Genomic DNA, 18,745 nt, shown 5'->3' with positions numbered 1-18,745 from the left:
TTTGCATTATTTTAAAACTAAAAAAAACTGCCTTTTTAATTATATTAATTTTATTTCTGCTCCTTTTTTTTCTTTAAAAATGAATACACAATCTGTAACTATTATAAATCGATGCAATTGAAAACAAATTTTACTGGCTTCTGTTGCTTGCAAAACAAGGATTTGCCAGTGATCCCAAAAAATCCCAAATGAAGCAATAAATACAGTTTTTGGTTTATTCTCCCATCAATACGCTATTTGAAAGAAAAGCCGCACGTGGCGATCAAAAACATCCGTGATTGTGTTTCTAATGCAATGATAAAAGATTAATCCATCAAACCGTTCTTTCGTGCGCTTTTGCCAATGTTAAAAAATTGCTTTCTTTGGACATTAACTCCGATATTGGATTTTCACTCCCGCTTTTATTTCGTAGTCCATACACTTTTTTATTTATACCCTCAACAATTAGTAAGACGTTTATTCAATTAATTCGGTCGCATCATAAAAAAGGTGATTTTTTAAGAAAAAAAATGCCTTACATATTTATGGTTTAACAATTTAAAAAATAGATAATCTGATTGAATAAGTTAATCGCCAAAGGCGGCTAGTATCAATAATTCCTCTAATATCATTTTAATGAGTTAAAGCGTCTTTTATTTATTAAATTTATTAAATCACGATTGGCGACAGTTCAGGAAAACAAGAACATTTTAATATTCAAAGGCATTAATAAAAGGCTTGGATTGTTACTAAAATTTTTTAATATAAAGTAGCGTTAAAACATTATAAGAGATAACTATTCTTCATACTTTACCAATATGTGCACTTGTTTTTGGAATCACCACATTTCTTTTCTCTGTTGTATCAAGTTGAGATCTGATAGTAAATATTTATTAAAATGTTTTTGCTATCACTAAGTGACCGGTTAACATTCAAAAAATTTCCAGTAGGTCTTATATTTCAAGCAAGCAATGAAGCCGTCAATCTATGATCTGAATAATATTGGTAACTTTTTGAGCAGTATTCACTTCCATGGACATTAATGCAATGTTGAAGCCGAAATTAATTTTGAATCTCTTTTGCAGTCTTCAGGCGGAATGGGTTGTGCAGCATCTAAAGCAGTCCCTCCTCCACCCCCGAGTGCAACAGAAACAGGTACTAATTCGTTATTAAAATGCATGCATTTCTAAAATTTAGAGCAATCAATGACTCACAAGAGAGAGAGGATGCGCAGAAAATCAAGAAATTGAAGCAGAGGTTTTTTTTTCAATGTTCCCAAAACATTGATAACGCATTTCCATTTATTGCATTGAATGGTTCTGCCGTTGATTGGACGATTTAAATGTTACATAGAATAAGAAATTTGTTAGAATAATGGCATCCATGCAAGTCCAATATATTGTTTCTAGTTTTACAGCTAAGTTCCTTTATGGAAAACGATACAATGAACATTTGAAAGCCGTTATTCCGACAAATTTATAATTCTATTCGAGTCATTGCTCTATCGACTACATTGAGAATACTGAATAATATTGTCAAAGTTTCGAACAATCGCTCCAATTTTTCGAAATACGCTGTTTATATAAAACTTAATACTGACATAAGAAGCACTAACGTTACCGAAATAAAATCTAATTTCCTTCACTTATGCACCGAAATTCTACTTTTATAAATAAATAAAATGTAAAATTTATTAAAATATTTACGAAATATAATCCATAGAAGTTATAACAACGAAATAAGATATTTTAGGCTTAGAATTACTAAGATTTGAAAACTGATGTTGCTTTTTTAAGTTTCGTTTAAACCATTCAAATCTGAAACTGATGACGCATTATGAATTTATCTGATGTGTGGACTTATTGTTAATCTTGAAATGAGACGATCAGAAGAAGCAGACTTCATAAAAGAACGCATGCGCTCACTTCGATGGTGGAGATGTTTGCTATAAATCTTCATTCCTGACATGGATTTCAAGTTCAAGTCCATTCCACATCATCCAGTTCATACAGAACTGGATGATGTGGAATGGATTTTATATATATGTACTTAACATGTTTGGCAGGACGATGTCGCGCTATATACAGTGTCTTGTGTAAGTGAGTCTGAGTAACAGTTCAAACGTTAAAGGAGAATCTTTCCTGGCAGGTATATGTTCTCGCGCTACGTGTGTATGAAGTGATTATAATATGAAGACGCTGAACCATCGTTAGTAATGCGCTCAATTCTTAACTTATTTCCGTCTGCTTTTGAATTTGAGCCAAATGTCTAATATTTAATGAAGTTAGCAGTGAGTAAAATAAGTAACTCGGTGGCTCAATTAAATTAAGTTCTGTTGACTTGAAAGTGCAGAGGGACACAATTCCATATCAACATACTTTTACTTAGATTTCGCTAGATACATTATCACTTTTATCAAGCAAAAATTCTCGTAGTAAAAATGTCCGTTCAAAAAATTTTAATCCCAAATTTTATATATTTGCAAGGAAAAACCATTCTAAAATGAATTTGTAAATTAGTAAAAGTAGTCACATATTGCCATTCTAATGATTGTCCTCCTCATTTGTATGTCCTCCTCAATTGTATTTGTATGCCTTTGCAATATATTGTAGAAATGATCTTGAATCGTATTGTATTTTCATTTACCAAACGGATAGTGGCATGAAGAAGTTTTAACAATGGAGCTGTCGCCGTGGCTTAATACTTAGAATGACTTTTGGATAGGATGACTCTTGTTTCAGAAGCTGATTTCACAACAGATCTGATGTGTATGTGGGTCTGATATTGCAGAATGAAATGCTAACATAGATTTACTAAAAAAACAAGTAAACTGCTCCATTAAGTCTCACCAAATTAATTCCGTTGTTAAGCAGAAAAGTAAAAGGTAAAACTAGTAATCACTGTGGAGGTGATTTTGTCTATTTTTTCTTGCATTGCATTGTCAGTTGTACAATGAAAAATGTTAAGATACGAGTTAAGTTTTTTCAAAATGTTTTAAGACTACAAGCAGATCTATGACAGCAGTACCTAGTGAATATTAAATGTTGCTGAGTGCGTTTGTTCTTGTCACCTGCACAATTAAAATTACATAATTTAAATTAAAGATATCAATAGTCTACTACTAAATGAGTAAATAGCATAAACAAACGAAACTTAGAAATGGAGAAATACTCGAGTTTCCAATCAAAATTTCTTTTGGATTCCAGGAAAAAAAGCCGAATCCGACGATTCCCTTCAATTTCGAGGGCTTTCTTTTTCTTGCTATATAATGAGCAAAATGGTGATGTTATCAATGGGATATTTTTTAATAAAGACAATCTAACATTTGGTATGAATTGTTATCATGACTTTCGTCTTTTTATTGGAATTCGGGAAATGGGGGTGATTTTAAAAGATACTTATGACATCGCCTTCTATCACTCGAGATAAAGTGGATGCATTTTGACAGCGGTATATCTCTAAAAAGATGCAATTGTTTTGTTTAAAACGACCTGAATAGCCTCGTAAGTATTTCTGCGGTAATAGAAGAGATAACATAAAAATAAAATAACTCCTACGGAGTGCCTTTTAAAGTTTATATATATATATATATTTGTAATGAATATATTCTTTTCTAAGTATCATTTAGTGTCTTCTAAGTATGTGTGTACAGATAAAAAAAATTGTAAAACTGGTTCTTATCAAATATGACATTATTTTTAAATAAATCATGGATGAGTAATTTATTTTTTCATGCACATATATTTTTACTTTAAATTGCAACCTCTTTTATCAGACATAAATTTATGCAAGGATTCGCACAATTTCTATGGATAACCACTAGAAAATTCTAGCCTAACAGGGAAAGAAAATACCATTTGTTTTATTTTGCAATGCAATTCTTTTTTCTCTAATTTTAATTTAAGCATTGTTATGTCTAAACTGCATTCTGTATTATAAATTAAATTTTTCGAACAACTGCTTTTCCAGTCCTGAAGAATTCGAACTGTCATGTATCCACATACAACATTAAAGCTTCGATGTCTCACCTATCACGTACTTCGAGGTATTGCTGCACTTTAAAATTGATTGAAAAAAAATTGATTGACCAAGGCATTCATTGTTTTTTTAAACTGCTTGCTGTCAAAAACAGCACATTTGTCTGAAAACAACAAAAGTTTAAAAAAAATATCTAGCGTTTGGCTGCGATAAAATTGAACAAAAGACAGCAGAAACCGTCATCAGAATATTTGCTCATAAGCTTTTTCAAACGAAGATTAAACGTCTGACACCTTCCGCAGGGGCGACCGTTTTTATTTATTATGACACTAAAACATGGACCGGCGGGCAGGTTGCGATCAAATGAGCGTGACGGAAGATCATTTATCAGATGACGTAAACGGGAAGCGGAAGGGAATCCCGTTCTCTCTGCAAAACCGAATTCCAGGTCACTGGACTTACTACATAGGTAATGGCTCATGTAATGACTCCATCACAAAGCGCGCTGTTTTTCTCATGTCATTTGAAAATGAATTTCAGATGCAGATGTCTTTCAAATAGTCGTATTTTACCTACCCCCCAAAAATTTGAAATATATATATAATATTTATTCCATGGATAACGGGAGAAGTCCGGAGTTTTCAGAAGTCCTTTCCCGTTCAAATGCACAATTATGTATTGAGTACTAATTTAAATTAACTGTCTTTCCCTTTCTTGTATCCGAAGAATTGAATGACCGAAAACTTTGTTATAAAAGGCAGTTTAATTTAATTATATTAACGTCCTCTTTTAAAGCAACACGAAGGCTATTTTGGGACAGACCTCGTGATTTTGAACTGCGCTCAGAGGAAGGGGATGATGTCTGAGCTTGCGCCACTCTCTCTAAAGTGCCACACCACACCAGTGGGTGGAAGTTTGGCCGCGACGGATTCAACGTGCAGCAGACCCTCTTACATGTCGGTTCTCTGGTGGAATCGGCTCTCGAACTTGAAACCTTCGAATTTCGAAGCCGAGACTTTACCACCAGGCCACCGACGCCCGTTATAAGGGGTAGAGGAGAATCAAGAATACGAATTTTCTTTGAATGTAAAGTCTAATTTTTATTCCTATTTTTACAATGATAAGTGAACGTTTTATCTATTTAACATGCGTTGTGTTAGACCCCTTCCTTTTTGCAATGGATTATTTTTAATTTCAATTTCTAACCTACCTATCTCTTCAGTCCACGGTCCATGTTGCGAGTCGTAACAGAAGTTTGTTTGCAATTTTTTTTAAATCATTCCTTCCACGTTCATGGTTGTATCATCAAACACATGTCTTAGCAATTCTGAAGGCTAAGTCGGAAGGCGATTGTTTGACTGATTTATTTCATGTTATCCTTCTCGCACTTGCACTCTACTTTACCTATTGATTTATAATTATTAATAGAACGTTAACAAAAGACTTAATTGAGGTCTTTTGCCTGAAAGCTATGCAGGATCATTCGAAAGGGTTCTGGAAAATGTTAAGAACATATCGATAAAAATTGTTTTACTTATAAGCCAACAGGTTGGAATGAGAACAATCATCAAAAAATTTTAAAATTGAAGTTTCTCGCATGCTAACAACATATGGCACATTTGCTTCTTCGTATGAGTGAGTATACATTCTAGATATCTTCTTTTGATCAACTGAACCGACTGAAATTGGATTCAGATCCACGCCTTTTATTTCAAGACCACGCACCATATTCCATTTATCTAGGTCATCATGTTTTGAGGTTGTCACATTTGCACGGATATGAATAGATAGAAGCGACGAATTTGGTACAAAATGTGATACAGTTTTAATGATAAATGAAGCCGCGGTGGCCTGATGGCAAGGCTTCGGAACCGGAGGGTTTGAAGTTCCGGACCCGATTACATGAAGAACCGTCGTGTGAGTGAGTATGGTGCACGTTAAATCCATCGAGGCCAAACGCTATCCCGCTGGTGTGGTTCGCAAGTTTGGAGAGGGAGCGCCAGCTCAGGTGTCGTCCTCATCATCTGACCACGATTCAAAAGTCCGAGGTCCATCCCAAAATAACCCTACTGTTTCCTAAAAAAGAGACGATAATATAACTAAAACTTTCATGAGAAAACTGCGTAACAAATTTTATTGTTATTACGTTGAATTCACTTTCGCCTGGACGGATGGACTTTCTGTTGTTATGATGAGCCAAAATTTGGTGATTCAATCAGCGTCATAAAAAAGAGACAATTGTCTAGGCACTGTAACCAAGAGGAGCAAATCTGAGGGAAGAATTAGCTAAGAGAAAGAAGATATTTATTGAAAAGATAAATACGTTATTTTATTCTTAACAATTAAAACGGTTCTATTCTAGTGTGAAAAAACATAACAGCTGCAGTTATTTTCACAAACTTGGAAATCAATTGATAGATCTCTTAAAACCAAGCAACAAATAGTTTTATATCGATGAACAAAAATCCCATCTATGAAAAGGAAGGTGTTTTTCAAACACTCCCTGTCTGAACGGGCAGTTGGGGGGAGTATATTTGATCAACCTCATATTTTTTGTAGAAAAGGGAAAGTAAAATATCGTTTAACACTTCAATGTATCTCCCTTTCAGAGACTCACTCTCTTTTGGTGAATAGGGGTGGTACTTGGGACTCTTTTCTTCCCCTATGAGATTTACTACCTATAATTTGTTCCTTTTCAAAACAATCTTATTTTCCCCATGTCCAGATCACATACCACAGCTATGGTTATCGGACATTTTTTAAAAAATTTTCTTTTATCTTCATTCTTTTGATATATTCAATCTTTTTATACTTTGAATTCTCGATTTGTTTTATTACTTAAGAATGCTTGGGTTTATATTGTTGGAATGCGACATTTGTTTTGTTTCTTTCCTTCGATGGTTATTGAGGGGGGCTCTTCAAGAGAAGATTTCACTGCTTTGTTTGTTAATAATAAAGAGTTCTAAAATTAGTAAAATATTCTTTTGTCGTCGGGATCCAACAACTATGCAAAATTTCTGAAATTTAGTAAATGAGTAAGTGAGTGAAAAATAATTTCATCCATACAAATACAGAAGATGTGAAGAACTTAAAAACAATCTTTGACTTCACGTGAAATGGCTCTCTCTCTCCCCTCCCCCCCCAAAAAAAAACGCTCAAATCTCATGCAGTATTGTACAAAGCTGATAATATCAAATATTAGGCTGTGCTTACATTTGCAGGGTATTTTCGCTGAATAGATAAAAATCTGAATTGAATTAAAACTTCTGAACACTAGCGTAATTATTCTTTTAAACCTGACTCTGGCCTCGTCGTTACATATTCAGGCAACTAATGGTTTGACCGGACAGAAATTATTCGCCCAAGTCACGTAAAACGCGAGTGCGTTGCTCTTTGAAGAGGATTTTTTTTTGTTGCTTTTCTGTGAAACTCGTGAAAGAATATTTTTGCTTCTCGCTATGATTAGTACATGGAAACGTTAATCGTAAGCCTCCCTTTACGGTGGACTGGAATTCACTTTTGAGTCTTTAAGGAGACTTGAGATTCATTTCATGATTATTTTAAATGGGCTCACGTCACTCCTTGACGGAAAAACAAATGCTTTTTTAAGTATGAAACATAAAAAAATAGTCTCTCTCATACTAGACTGAACCGATGCCGCTGTGTAAATATAAAATGCAAATATTTTAAAGCAGTAAACTTCCAATTAATTATGAAATTCGATGACCCTTCAGGCACGGATAGCTTAAAATGATGGAAAAAGAACTCGAAAATGCCCTTGAACAAATTTTATAACTATAGGGGGCTCACACATGCAATTCCAACTTAAAAACAATATATTTCTGCTATTACAACTATGTTGCTTTCTCCTTTTTTTCTTCCCATAAAAATAATTTTTATATAAACTTTCTTTATTTTCGATAGAAAAGTTTTTTAACAACAGTTAATGAAGAAGAAGACATTAGAATAAATCCCATTTTCGGGATACAGTTTCCATTTCAGCTTTTATCTGGACTTCTTGAGTTTGACACTTATTGGACACTTGTAGACACATATTGAGTTTGCGTTTGCATTATTGAGCAACTTGCTTTGATTCATCGTTTGCTATCCTTGCATAACAAAATAAATAAATAAATCAAATGCTTCTGAGAGATTTTTTTATCTCTTATATTTATTTTGAAACATTACTTAATGTTTGCGAATAATGCTTGCTGATTTGGAGTATTCAGAAATAAGATTTTATTCAAAGCTTGTTTCTGAATACTTCAGGTTCTCTGAATGAATAAATTGTGCTTTTCCGTTCATACAGAGATCACATAATACACGATATTCATACATATATACAATGGACGCAGTTTGATACCGAGTAGATACCCTTTTAACTCGATTGCGCACTGGTCACACTTGATTGACTCATCTTCATCTTTTACTCGGAGATCAACCACCAATGTGTTCGCGATGCAACTGTCAAATGTCCATCCGTCATATTTTGTCTGAATGTTCATGTTTCACGGCTCACCACCTGTGATACTTTCAGAAGCCTACGATTTCTTTGTCAATTTTACTTGGCAAAATCCCTCATATTAATCTTTTTGAATTTTTAAAATTCATAAAATTTTATTCTCTTATTTATATTGTATTTATTTTTGAGAAATATCGTTTATAACCATTTTTAGTAACATTTTTATTCTCTCATATTGCTATGATTTTATTTCTCTGTTTGGCGCATTATTGTCAACATTTTGGCAAACCAAACCAAATTTTAAGCAATTAATTTGTTCAAAGCAAGAGTCGTGGAGTGAAGCCAGGGGAATAAACTAGTTGTGAAAGTATTGGGTATTTTGACCATAAATGGCCCCTAAGATCACCAAAACTAGAGTCTTTTTCGCGATAGAAAATTTTGAGACACTAACAAGGAGATAAGCGCATGCATTGCATGTACTTGAATTTTATGATACTTTTCTTTCGTTTGGCTAAATAATTTAAATAACTTAATTCATTTACATTTGGATAATATTTAAAGGATATCAGAATTTTTGAACAATTTAGCTAAATGTTTGCGAATGTTAGTCCAGAATCGTATATAATAGTGTAATGAATTCGGAGTTCTTTCATCGGTATACTATTACCCGTTGACTAGGCGAATCTAAACCTCTCAACGACTCTATACACGACTGTCTTCAACCTAGACTGTCGGCCTTTTATAGTTTCTGGAGGTGGGCAGAGAAGGTTCTGGAATAATCATGCATATGTCGGTTCCTATTGGCTCTATCTTCAAAATTCTGGAAGATTCTAGTAGTATCTATTTTGTCCCGAAAGTAGCCAAATTCGTCGCCAAGCCGTCAAATGGTCACCAGTTTGTCGCCAACTCCTGAAATCACTGATTCGGCATCTAATGAGCATCCAACAGAGCTCACATTAAAACGGTCTATCCAGTGATTGAACTTACCGTGTTGGAAAGCAACATTACAGATTTGTAACAATGTATAGTTCAATACTTTCTAATACTATGCGTTCTGCATAATTAAATTCTACCCTATATAATATGATATAGTATTGTATAATATTCCTTACTATTTTTAAAAAAATTCTGTGCAGTGTTATAAAGTTCTTACATTTTACGCTGTTGAATATTAGGAAAAATATTATATAATATAACTTCTAAAATATCAGGATAAAATAAAATATTGTCGTATACTTGATAAAGGAACGACATTTTAGAAAAATTTCGGGACAATTGCGTTTTATTTTTACTGTAGGCGCTGAGACAAAAATATAGAGCATAAAACAATCGCGATGTGTTTTCAAAACAGGAGGCTTATTTTCAGTGCTTTTTAATAAAACCGTGATCTAACAAACTTTGGTACCAGAAAACGATTTAAAATCCAGCTATTAATTAATTTTATTAATAACCGAAATTTTTTACAATATTTATTATTATTATTATTATTATTTTTGCAGTACCTAAGCCAGTGGCATTCGAGATACCGATAGAAGAAACAGAAAACAATAACAAAGCGAAGAAACCACCTCCACAAATTTTACAGGTAATATGTCTTTTCCCTGCCTTAGTTTACCTTACTTTTATTTTTCCATTATCAGTAAATTATAAGAACCAATTTTAATACCATAATGGCACTCGAATCAACCATCTACCATCTGAATGCTTTTCAATAAAATATTTAAGAATATCCTTTATTATTTTATCAAAAATATACAAAGAAATCATTTTTCAAAAAAAAAAAAAAGCATAAAATTTCCTTTGAAAAGAAAACAATAAAAAAACATTCCATCTTTAATGTTAAAAATATTTCTCATTACCTTAAAATGATGTCATACAGAAACGGTCGAAAACTAATCCTATTGCCGAGAGTTTAAATATGATCGTTTCTAATTCCAGCAGCGATGCTCGGCTTAAACTCTGTCCTTAGTTTTATGACCCCTTTACTTCTCTTATTTTCCTGGGAAAAGTGCTTATTAAAAGTGCATTTAGAATTACAAAAACTTTAATTTTTAGGACTTAAAATTTTTTAAAATTTGTTTATTTCTTTCTTAGCTATTAAGTATTCAACATTTTAAAAGTAATGCTTTTTTAAATCTTAATCTTTCCTTTCAATAAAACTTTCGTTTGAAAAAAGTTTAAAAAAATGCGAACAGTTATTTTTTTTTATTTTATTATATTACAAACTTCCGATTAGATATGAAAATATTATTTGTACTTAAAAACTGAACGGCAAAAATGTCGTTTAATTTTTTTATATGGCATTTTACTCTTTCCTCTAACCAGATGATACTTGGAATGATTCTAATTCTGCTCTATATGCCTTTGTAGTTTCTATTACAAATAAGAGAATAAAAGAGTTACATTGAAATAGATACAGAAAGCATGTCGGATGTGATATAAGTGTTCAAAACTTTTTTCCTTCTCAAACTATCCGCCTTTAGTGATCAGTTATTGATTTATTAAACTGTCAAATAATTTATTCAACATATTTAAAAAAAACATTTATTTGATTGAAAAACATTAATTCAATTGAATCAGCTGACTGAACTTTAAAAAATATAGAGATTATGAAATGTCAAAATGAAACGCGGATGTGAAAATATGGAATGAATAATTGACAAAAACACGCGATTGAATGTTTTGATGGATAAATTTCCCATAGCATTTAAAAACATTGTTACATGTAGTGTATCAAATTAAATTAAAAATATCATCAAAATAAAGAGGACATTTTAAGGAAATGAAATTTATATCTTTAAAAAAGCAACCGTTTTGGCGTCTTATGATATTTCAAAATCTATTTCTGTAAGATAATTCGATTTGATTATTAGATTTCGATTTCGATAATAATAAGATTTGTTTTGGAAGATATGGGCATCCATTTTCGTAGGCAAATCATAACGTCACACGCAAGTCATAAACTATCTGATCGAAGTTTCTTTCTTGATTTCTTTTATGTCTTCTTTCCTCTGATTAAATGTAATTTTGGTGACATGGTATGGTGGTGACAAGTATTATCTTAATGGTCCGGTGAACCATCACTGGATCATTTCCGATAATACTTTGCTTCACCATTTATTAGCTATGCGGATTGTTGTACCAATGCAGCTGTGTTAACATTCACTAAAGAAGTCTGAAATTCGTACAAGAGTTTGTTTACATTCTATGTATGTTTACATATATGCCTGTATAAAAGTGTTAGGAGAATGATTATTGAGATCTTTCTGATTTTGTAGTTTTATAAAATGATGAGCAAATTTCTGTTGACAGAGACTCGAAGAACAAAACCAAAACAGCAATCTAACGGCGGAAGAGTTGAAAGAGAAGCAGCAGAAGGCAGAGGAACGACGACAGACTGTAAGTTCTCATTTATTGTAAAGAAGAATCAGAATGCTGTTGAATCTGTTTTCATTTCAATATTCACATCAACTAAATAGTAGCAAATATAAGTTGCGATGTTTTATATAAAAAAAAACTTTTAGTAGCGTATATTTCAGTAAAATATTTTTTTAACTCTTGCAAAATTTTTAACATTTATTCGTTGAAAGTATATTGTAAAATGAAATGGAAAAGGAGGCAAAAACTTCCTCTTATTTGTAACGTAATCTGTTCTACTTTATATTTCTATTTGCATTTTATTTTTTTGTGTTTTTTATTCAATCTTATATTGTTATAATTGATATGTAATTCAATTCATTAAAACGTGCAAATAGAAAATTATGTAAAGATAAATATAAAATTGAAATATCTGAAAAAATGTATTACATGTTTTGCCTTGAAAAATGCCTTTTATATTTTCTGCATTGAAACTCAGCATCTTTTTTTAACTTAAACCTCACATTTTGGCAGTATCAGAGACTATTCCAAAAAGTGTACCCAAGCTTTTGTTTTCCTAAATATTTCAAAGTTGAATTGTATTTGAACGTCGGTGGTACGGAGTATGAATTGAGATACGCACTCCCTGCCACCTTAACAACTCTACCAATAGTTTGCTGATAATTGAATTTGTGTTCTGATGGTAGATCCTGGAGGAGAAGTGCCGCATCGCCCGACAAGCCCAGAAGATGTTCAACAAGGGCGAAGAAGGAGGGGAAGAGAAAGAGAACCTCGAAGAGTAAGCTCGCACTTCGTACGCTGAATACTTTCATACAAATTAGCACAAAGCGGCGTGTTTATTTACTTTTCCAGCGATTCGTACCACAATATGATACAGATCTACATTATTCGTGACAAAACCACAGACTAAATTTCACTTGTCTAGGATTTGTCTAGGATTGTATACAAAGAGAAACTATAATCATTGAAAAAGTTAACTTCCAGATTTTGAAGAACCTTCACGGTTCCATCCTCTTCTGCGTATGAAAAACACATTCTTGGTATGAAGTTCGTCTCTCTGTCTGTTAGTACAATAATTCAAAAAATCTTCGAATCAGAACAATGAAATTTGGTATGCGGTCTTAAAACTAAATTTGCAGATTTCTATCAAAATTTGGATGAGATCTATCCAATGGAAGTTTCTGTGTTTGTCTATCTGTTCGACTACAGGTGGTCAAGATAGCTAAAAGAGGGTTAAGTGTCAGATGATAAAATAATTTTATTGTCTATAAATGATTTGATGTCTATAAATGATTTTATTAACTAAAGATTAGATCCATATGAAATTCTGAGCCAAATACTTGTACGGGTTGGTTATTTGTAGGTCTATAAGTTTGTTGCAAAGGCATGCTTATTTTTAAGTTTAGAGGTTCTATCTGACAAATTTAAATGAACACATTTATTTCAAGCAAACAGATATATTAGAAAAACTGTTGCTTATAAATCATGATTTCAAAAATATTTGCTAATCACGCATAATGATGTTAACTTTCCTTGGCTGACAACTGCAACATCGACTTAACAAAGAAGGGAAGAATAAATGAACATTTAAAATATTCCAGAGAAATACTGGAATACCGAGGGCGGAAATGAAATTATTTGCTTGTACTTGCGTGCTTTTTTAAATAGTGACATATTTTAGTGACTTGGAACATTTGGATATGGTAATTATTTATGCTGTATGTAATCGTACTGCTGGCTTAGTTATCGATTAAGAATTTAAAAATTGTTTTCCGAACTTCCATCACCCTTCAAGAAAATGTGCTTACAGAATAGTATAGTGATTACAAAACTACAGGATCCTTAATTCCTTGGAGAGATGAGGTTTTATTTACCTGATATCGAAATAGACATTTCGGTTTATTTTTCAAGTTACTCTCATGCTAGTGTAGGAACACTTAGTTTAGAATTCAATGTTCTGAAACCACAAAATAAAGAATATTTCAACGTTGTAAGCGGGATTCATACAGTTCACAGCTACACGAATGACGTCTAGAAGTTTACAATTGGTTTCTACAGTAGGTAAAAACCAATCCTGATTTTCCATAGAAATGCAGTTTGGACAGACAAAACGATATAGATGCGTTAATTGATTTGAAAGATTAATCTTCCAAAATGTCACTTTTGGAAAGGTAAAAATCCCTTCCATTAGTGGAAATTTAATGTATTTTATATATCTATATCTCTCTATATATATTTAATGCATTAAATTGCCACTAATGGTAATGCAATATAAATGTATATGTATGTAAAGCAATATAATGCAATATAAATGCATTATGAATTTTTATTTTTAGTAATGTATTTTTTTAGTTTGTTCCATTTCTACAACAGTGTACAGAATGGTGGTAGATACACGACTAAATTAGAGAATGAATCAGTTTTATCTGTACACGTTCTGTAGATCTTAGCTGACGAATTCAGAAAACCTGTCTTTGAAGGAAAAATGATGAACTCGATCGCATTTTGTATAGGTGTGCAATGCATTTTGTATAGGTGTCGAAGAAACACCATACCCCTTAACAACGTATCTACATAAGAAAGAATGAAACCATTTTTTAAAAATTTAATGAAAGTTAATAAATGTGCTGTTATTTTCTGATTCTTCCCTTTTAATGGTTTTTCATGATATGCATATATTATCTCTGAAAAGTACTACGAAAGTCAAGCTCAAATGACGGCATGGTCAGAAGCATGGAAAAAATATCTGATAAATTTGATTTCTAATATCTCATCAAATTATACAGATAGAAACACGAAATTTAATATGCGTATAAATGGACATAAAAATATTTTACTAATAATTTTTCGATAATTTTAATATATTTTGACACTTTTTCGCTTTGGCGGCAGTATAAAAGTTTAATTTTTCCATTATCTCTCTCTATAGAAGCCAAAGTTCTTTCATACATTTGGGTATCTTATTTGATGAAGTTTTAAAATAGAAAATATATGTCTAATTGCAATAGTTAAGGAAATAAACTCGTGTTTCCCTTTTTGGGGCACCTAATATACATATATAACCTTGGAATAATCTGAAAATGACTGAAAAAGAACACGAATCAATAAGAAAAGGTTTTTGAAAAGTGTTTATGCCTTGGGAGAAATACACGTGAAGCAATAAATTAGTAAACTGTTATTTAACACACCAGCTGCTTTTCTATACTTACAAATTCGATGGATTATATTTTTTTACAAAAAAAAAAAAAAAAAAAAAACTGCCAATAATTCATTTTTTCCCCTTGCGTTTAGACATCATTTTTATATGTGACCGAAGCTTTTAAATATCATTTTAAAATGAACCCCCGCTAATAAAAGAAAGAATATTGTATTATAATTTATGTTATGGAAAATAAATGTTTATAATACTTTATATATATCTTTCTAATCACTGTTTCTTTATTAGGATTTGAAATTGAAAGGGAATTCACATTCTATCAAGAATGAACTTTTGAAGGATTCGTGTGATATAAACATTTATGTGTGCCTCCAAGATTCATAGCAACTGAAATACAATAGCATTTTACAACTGCATTGGGCAGTCTAAGCAACGATCAGAACAGAAGTACAACGGTGATTTTCCCTCTCTGTTTGTAGAAAGTTGGCGAGATTGAACGCTATTTGGCTCCCAGTTGCTTAGTATTTATCGATTGGTTTTTATGTTGAAGGAGCTGAACAATCGGGATATGGAGCTACTGATAGCGAACAAAGTTACTCATGCGAACAACAAGCAATAAGCAGAAAAGTTTGCTTTTAAAATAATTAATTGAAAGAGCAAACAGTCATTCGCGTGAGATGAATCAAATTTCTACATAATTCAGAAAACAAAATGCACTCCATTGTTATAATCATCCTAACGAAATTTCAATCAAAAACTAACGGATGGATTCATTTTCATTTCCAAGAGGTATTTGCTATAATAATAACGCATTTTCAGTGTAGAAATACATAAAATTAATTTAATTGAGTAATTATACAATTTTCAAAATTGTCAAATGTTTAATGTTTAATTTGAGACGATTTGTATTAAACCTGTACAGGTGGAATTTTGTAAAGGACTTTTTTACTCACTTCATAACATGTTCCAGATCCGAAACTTTGTACAGTAGTGTATAATTGATGGCAGTATGGTATTTTGACATTTCCAAAGATTAATTATTAGTGAATCGATAGATTTGAATTGTTTTTTCATTCTTTTCTTGGGGTTCTATTTGCTAGTGGAATAGATATAATATTATTTCAAGCTTTAAAAAATTTTATAATTAAGAATTACGAGATATATTAAACCATAAAATGTAGAAAATTATAAAAAATAATTATTTTGAAAACATACTTTTATTATTGCACTGAAAATTAGAAAAAAAAATATCAAAAATTTGGGAATATAAATAAGAACCTAAAAGAGTAAGACAACGAAAATATTGAGAAAATAAAAGTAATCTCCGGTAAATATCATCAGAAAGAAAAATTCTATACATTCATTAAAAATTGAAATGCATTATGAATGTAATTGAAAATTCTTGTTTGTTACAGCTGTTTCATCCTTTTACGTGCTTATATTGATCTCCAGATTTCTGATAAAAAATGAGTTATCATTCTTTAACTCAAGAATGAAAGTGTCTTTTGAAGAACTCTTTTTTTATTTCATTCACTTCTCGCTTTCCCTTGTTATCATTGCTCAAGAGTTGAGTATGTTTGATTTTTCTAATGATTCTTTTTAAGTTATGTAATTCATTGAACATGGAATCACTAAGAAGGGCGACTCATCAATGCAAAATCCAACAGTTCTCCAGAACTGAGAAACGTTCTTGCCACAAGCTGACAGGAGTGTTCTCTCTTCATCGTCCTTGCATTCTTACACAATAGGTGCTCTTGTGTATAATCTCAATCAGCAAAGAGATCAAATGCGCATTTTGTACTTCTTTCCATAGACTTTAAAATTTACACTTTTGATATCAAGACCAAATTAATTCATTTGTCTGTTGTACTTTGGAGTTGACGTGTCTATCTTTTGAAATAGCCCAAAAGTCAGAGCAAGATCTACAGTTTTTTATGCAAAGATCATATTCTCAATTCTGATTACAGAAGGCGGTTAACGAAATGGCTCAATATGCATTTGTCCAATATGAGAAAGAAAAAGGCAGTAAATCTTTCGAAATTAGCTAATAAATGAAATAATATAGGAAATGCGGAAATCTTAATGGACAAGTTATCATTGTGGGAAGAATATATTGTGCATTCACATGACACAATTTGGGCTGCTATGTAATACCTGAAAGTTCTCTTTCAATTTTTAATAACTGATAAAATATTCAAGAGATAGTGGGAAGTCATTTTGCTCACAGCTGTTTAAATTTCCACACCCTCAAACATGCATAAACACAATGATCATTCGACGTGCATGTCGCATTCCGCTCAAATTGCTTGAAGGGTTTTAGTTACAATTTTTATCTGCATGTGAGAAATAAACAATTGTTCAATAGTTGGCCTTGAAAATGCTTTTTTATTTATTTAAATTGTATATGAATTTTTTTTCTTACCGGAATTCTAAATTCTTTTGCAAATATCCGTCATATCCATTCTATTCAATTCAGCCTCAAAACAACCCATCAATTAACGAAATCTCGATGCAGGAAAAGAATAAAAATACTAGGCGCGTTTTATTTATATTTGGTAAAATTAATTCGTGAACATTGTTTCCTTAACATGTACATACAAAATTAGAAATTTGATATTTTTATTTTCTTAATCCTTCATTAGCCACACTTGTTGGTTAGACTTAAGACCATCGCGCAGTTCCGCCACCAAAATGAGTAAGAGTTCGGCAACTTTTAAAATGCTTGCTAAACTAATGCCATTTTGAATAGCATCCAAATGGAAGGGTCGTTTAAAAAGAAATCAATTTTCATTTTGTAGAGTTGGAGCTGAGGTTTTGTGTGTCTGTATATTTGGGGCAATTATTGTTCTATTAAAAATTATTTTGGCACCCTTCGTACATATCTATTAGATGTTGCTACTAAAAAACAGACTATAAAATTAAATAAACTTAATTCACATGAAATGAAAAAATAATTAATCATTATATACAAACCTTTCTGAAGCCAACTTTTGTTTCCGTTTTTATCAAGAAATTCGCCATATACTTATTTTAAAAAGGAATGAGCAATTTGTTATTATTTTGGCTTTAATTAGTGCAAGTCAAAAATCATTTATGCTGATTAATCAAACTACTATTCTTCAGAAGTTTAAGAATTTTTAAAATGTGTTTTGCATAATATTTAGTATATGTATAATAATAAATTCTATAGTACAAGGAAGTGTTGCTTTTTCTGAAGGCTTTACTATATATTTTCTCTATGTGTTACATTTTGAATAAATTTATTTGTCCTTTCGTACGAGTTCTTTCTTTCAATAAATCAAAACCAGATTTGAAATATAATCTGCAAATATTTCTCTTTATCTTATTATTAATAATGTAATTAAAATAATAACAATGTAAATTAAAATTGCATATTATATTGGAGACAAGGCAAGTAAAAATAAGAAAATGGGAACAGACTTACAAAATAAAAATTTCCTTTAAGTAATGTTATCAACGATTTTTCTCTTCTTTTGTAGTTACTATCATGTTTATATCAGAAAGAATTTCAGGACAGCAGAATGGAGGATAATATTTATTCTAAAATTACGATAGCACATTCAAAATTAGTTTTTACACCAATACACAAATTAATAAGCAGAAATTTCTAATGCATTTTATAAAAGTTACATTTTTATAAATTGTCATAAAATGTAGTAGAGTATTCAAGATAAATTTTATTATTAAAATATGAAATCCCATTTTTTTTCTTTTTAATATTTGCTCTGCTTAATTTTTAATGGGTGTTTTTATTCGAAATGTTTTTACGT

General features: G+C 31.5%; 1 protein-coding gene across 1 annotated transcript in view; it reads left to right on the top strand.

The window, feature by feature from the left end:
* The window catches only part of LOC129972274 (uncharacterized), a 34,327-nt gene extending 16,305 nt beyond the window's left edge, over positions 1-18,022 (top strand). The window contains exons 2-6 of the mRNA XM_056086351.1: positions 1,065-1,134; positions 9,919-10,004; positions 11,732-11,818; positions 12,484-12,575; positions 15,243-18,022. Of these exons, the coding sequence (XP_055942326.1) occupies positions 1,077-1,134; positions 9,919-10,004; positions 11,732-11,818; positions 12,484-12,575; positions 15,243-15,249 (330 nt within the window). The 5' untranslated portion in view covers positions 1,065-1,076 and the 3' untranslated portion in view covers positions 15,250-18,022. The remainder of the gene's footprint in view (positions 1-1,064; positions 1,135-9,918; positions 10,005-11,731; positions 11,819-12,483; positions 12,576-15,242) is intronic.
* Positions 18,023-18,745: the final 723 nt, after the last annotated feature.

Source organism: Argiope bruennichi, chromosome 6 (assembly GCF_947563725.1).
Source record: "Argiope bruennichi chromosome 6, qqArgBrue1.1, whole genome shotgun sequence".
NCBI classification, from domain to species: domain Eukaryota; kingdom Metazoa; phylum Arthropoda; class Arachnida; order Araneae; family Araneidae; genus Argiope; species Argiope bruennichi.
Note: the sequence above shows the minus strand (reverse complement) of the source record. Positions and strands in the feature narration are given on the sequence as shown.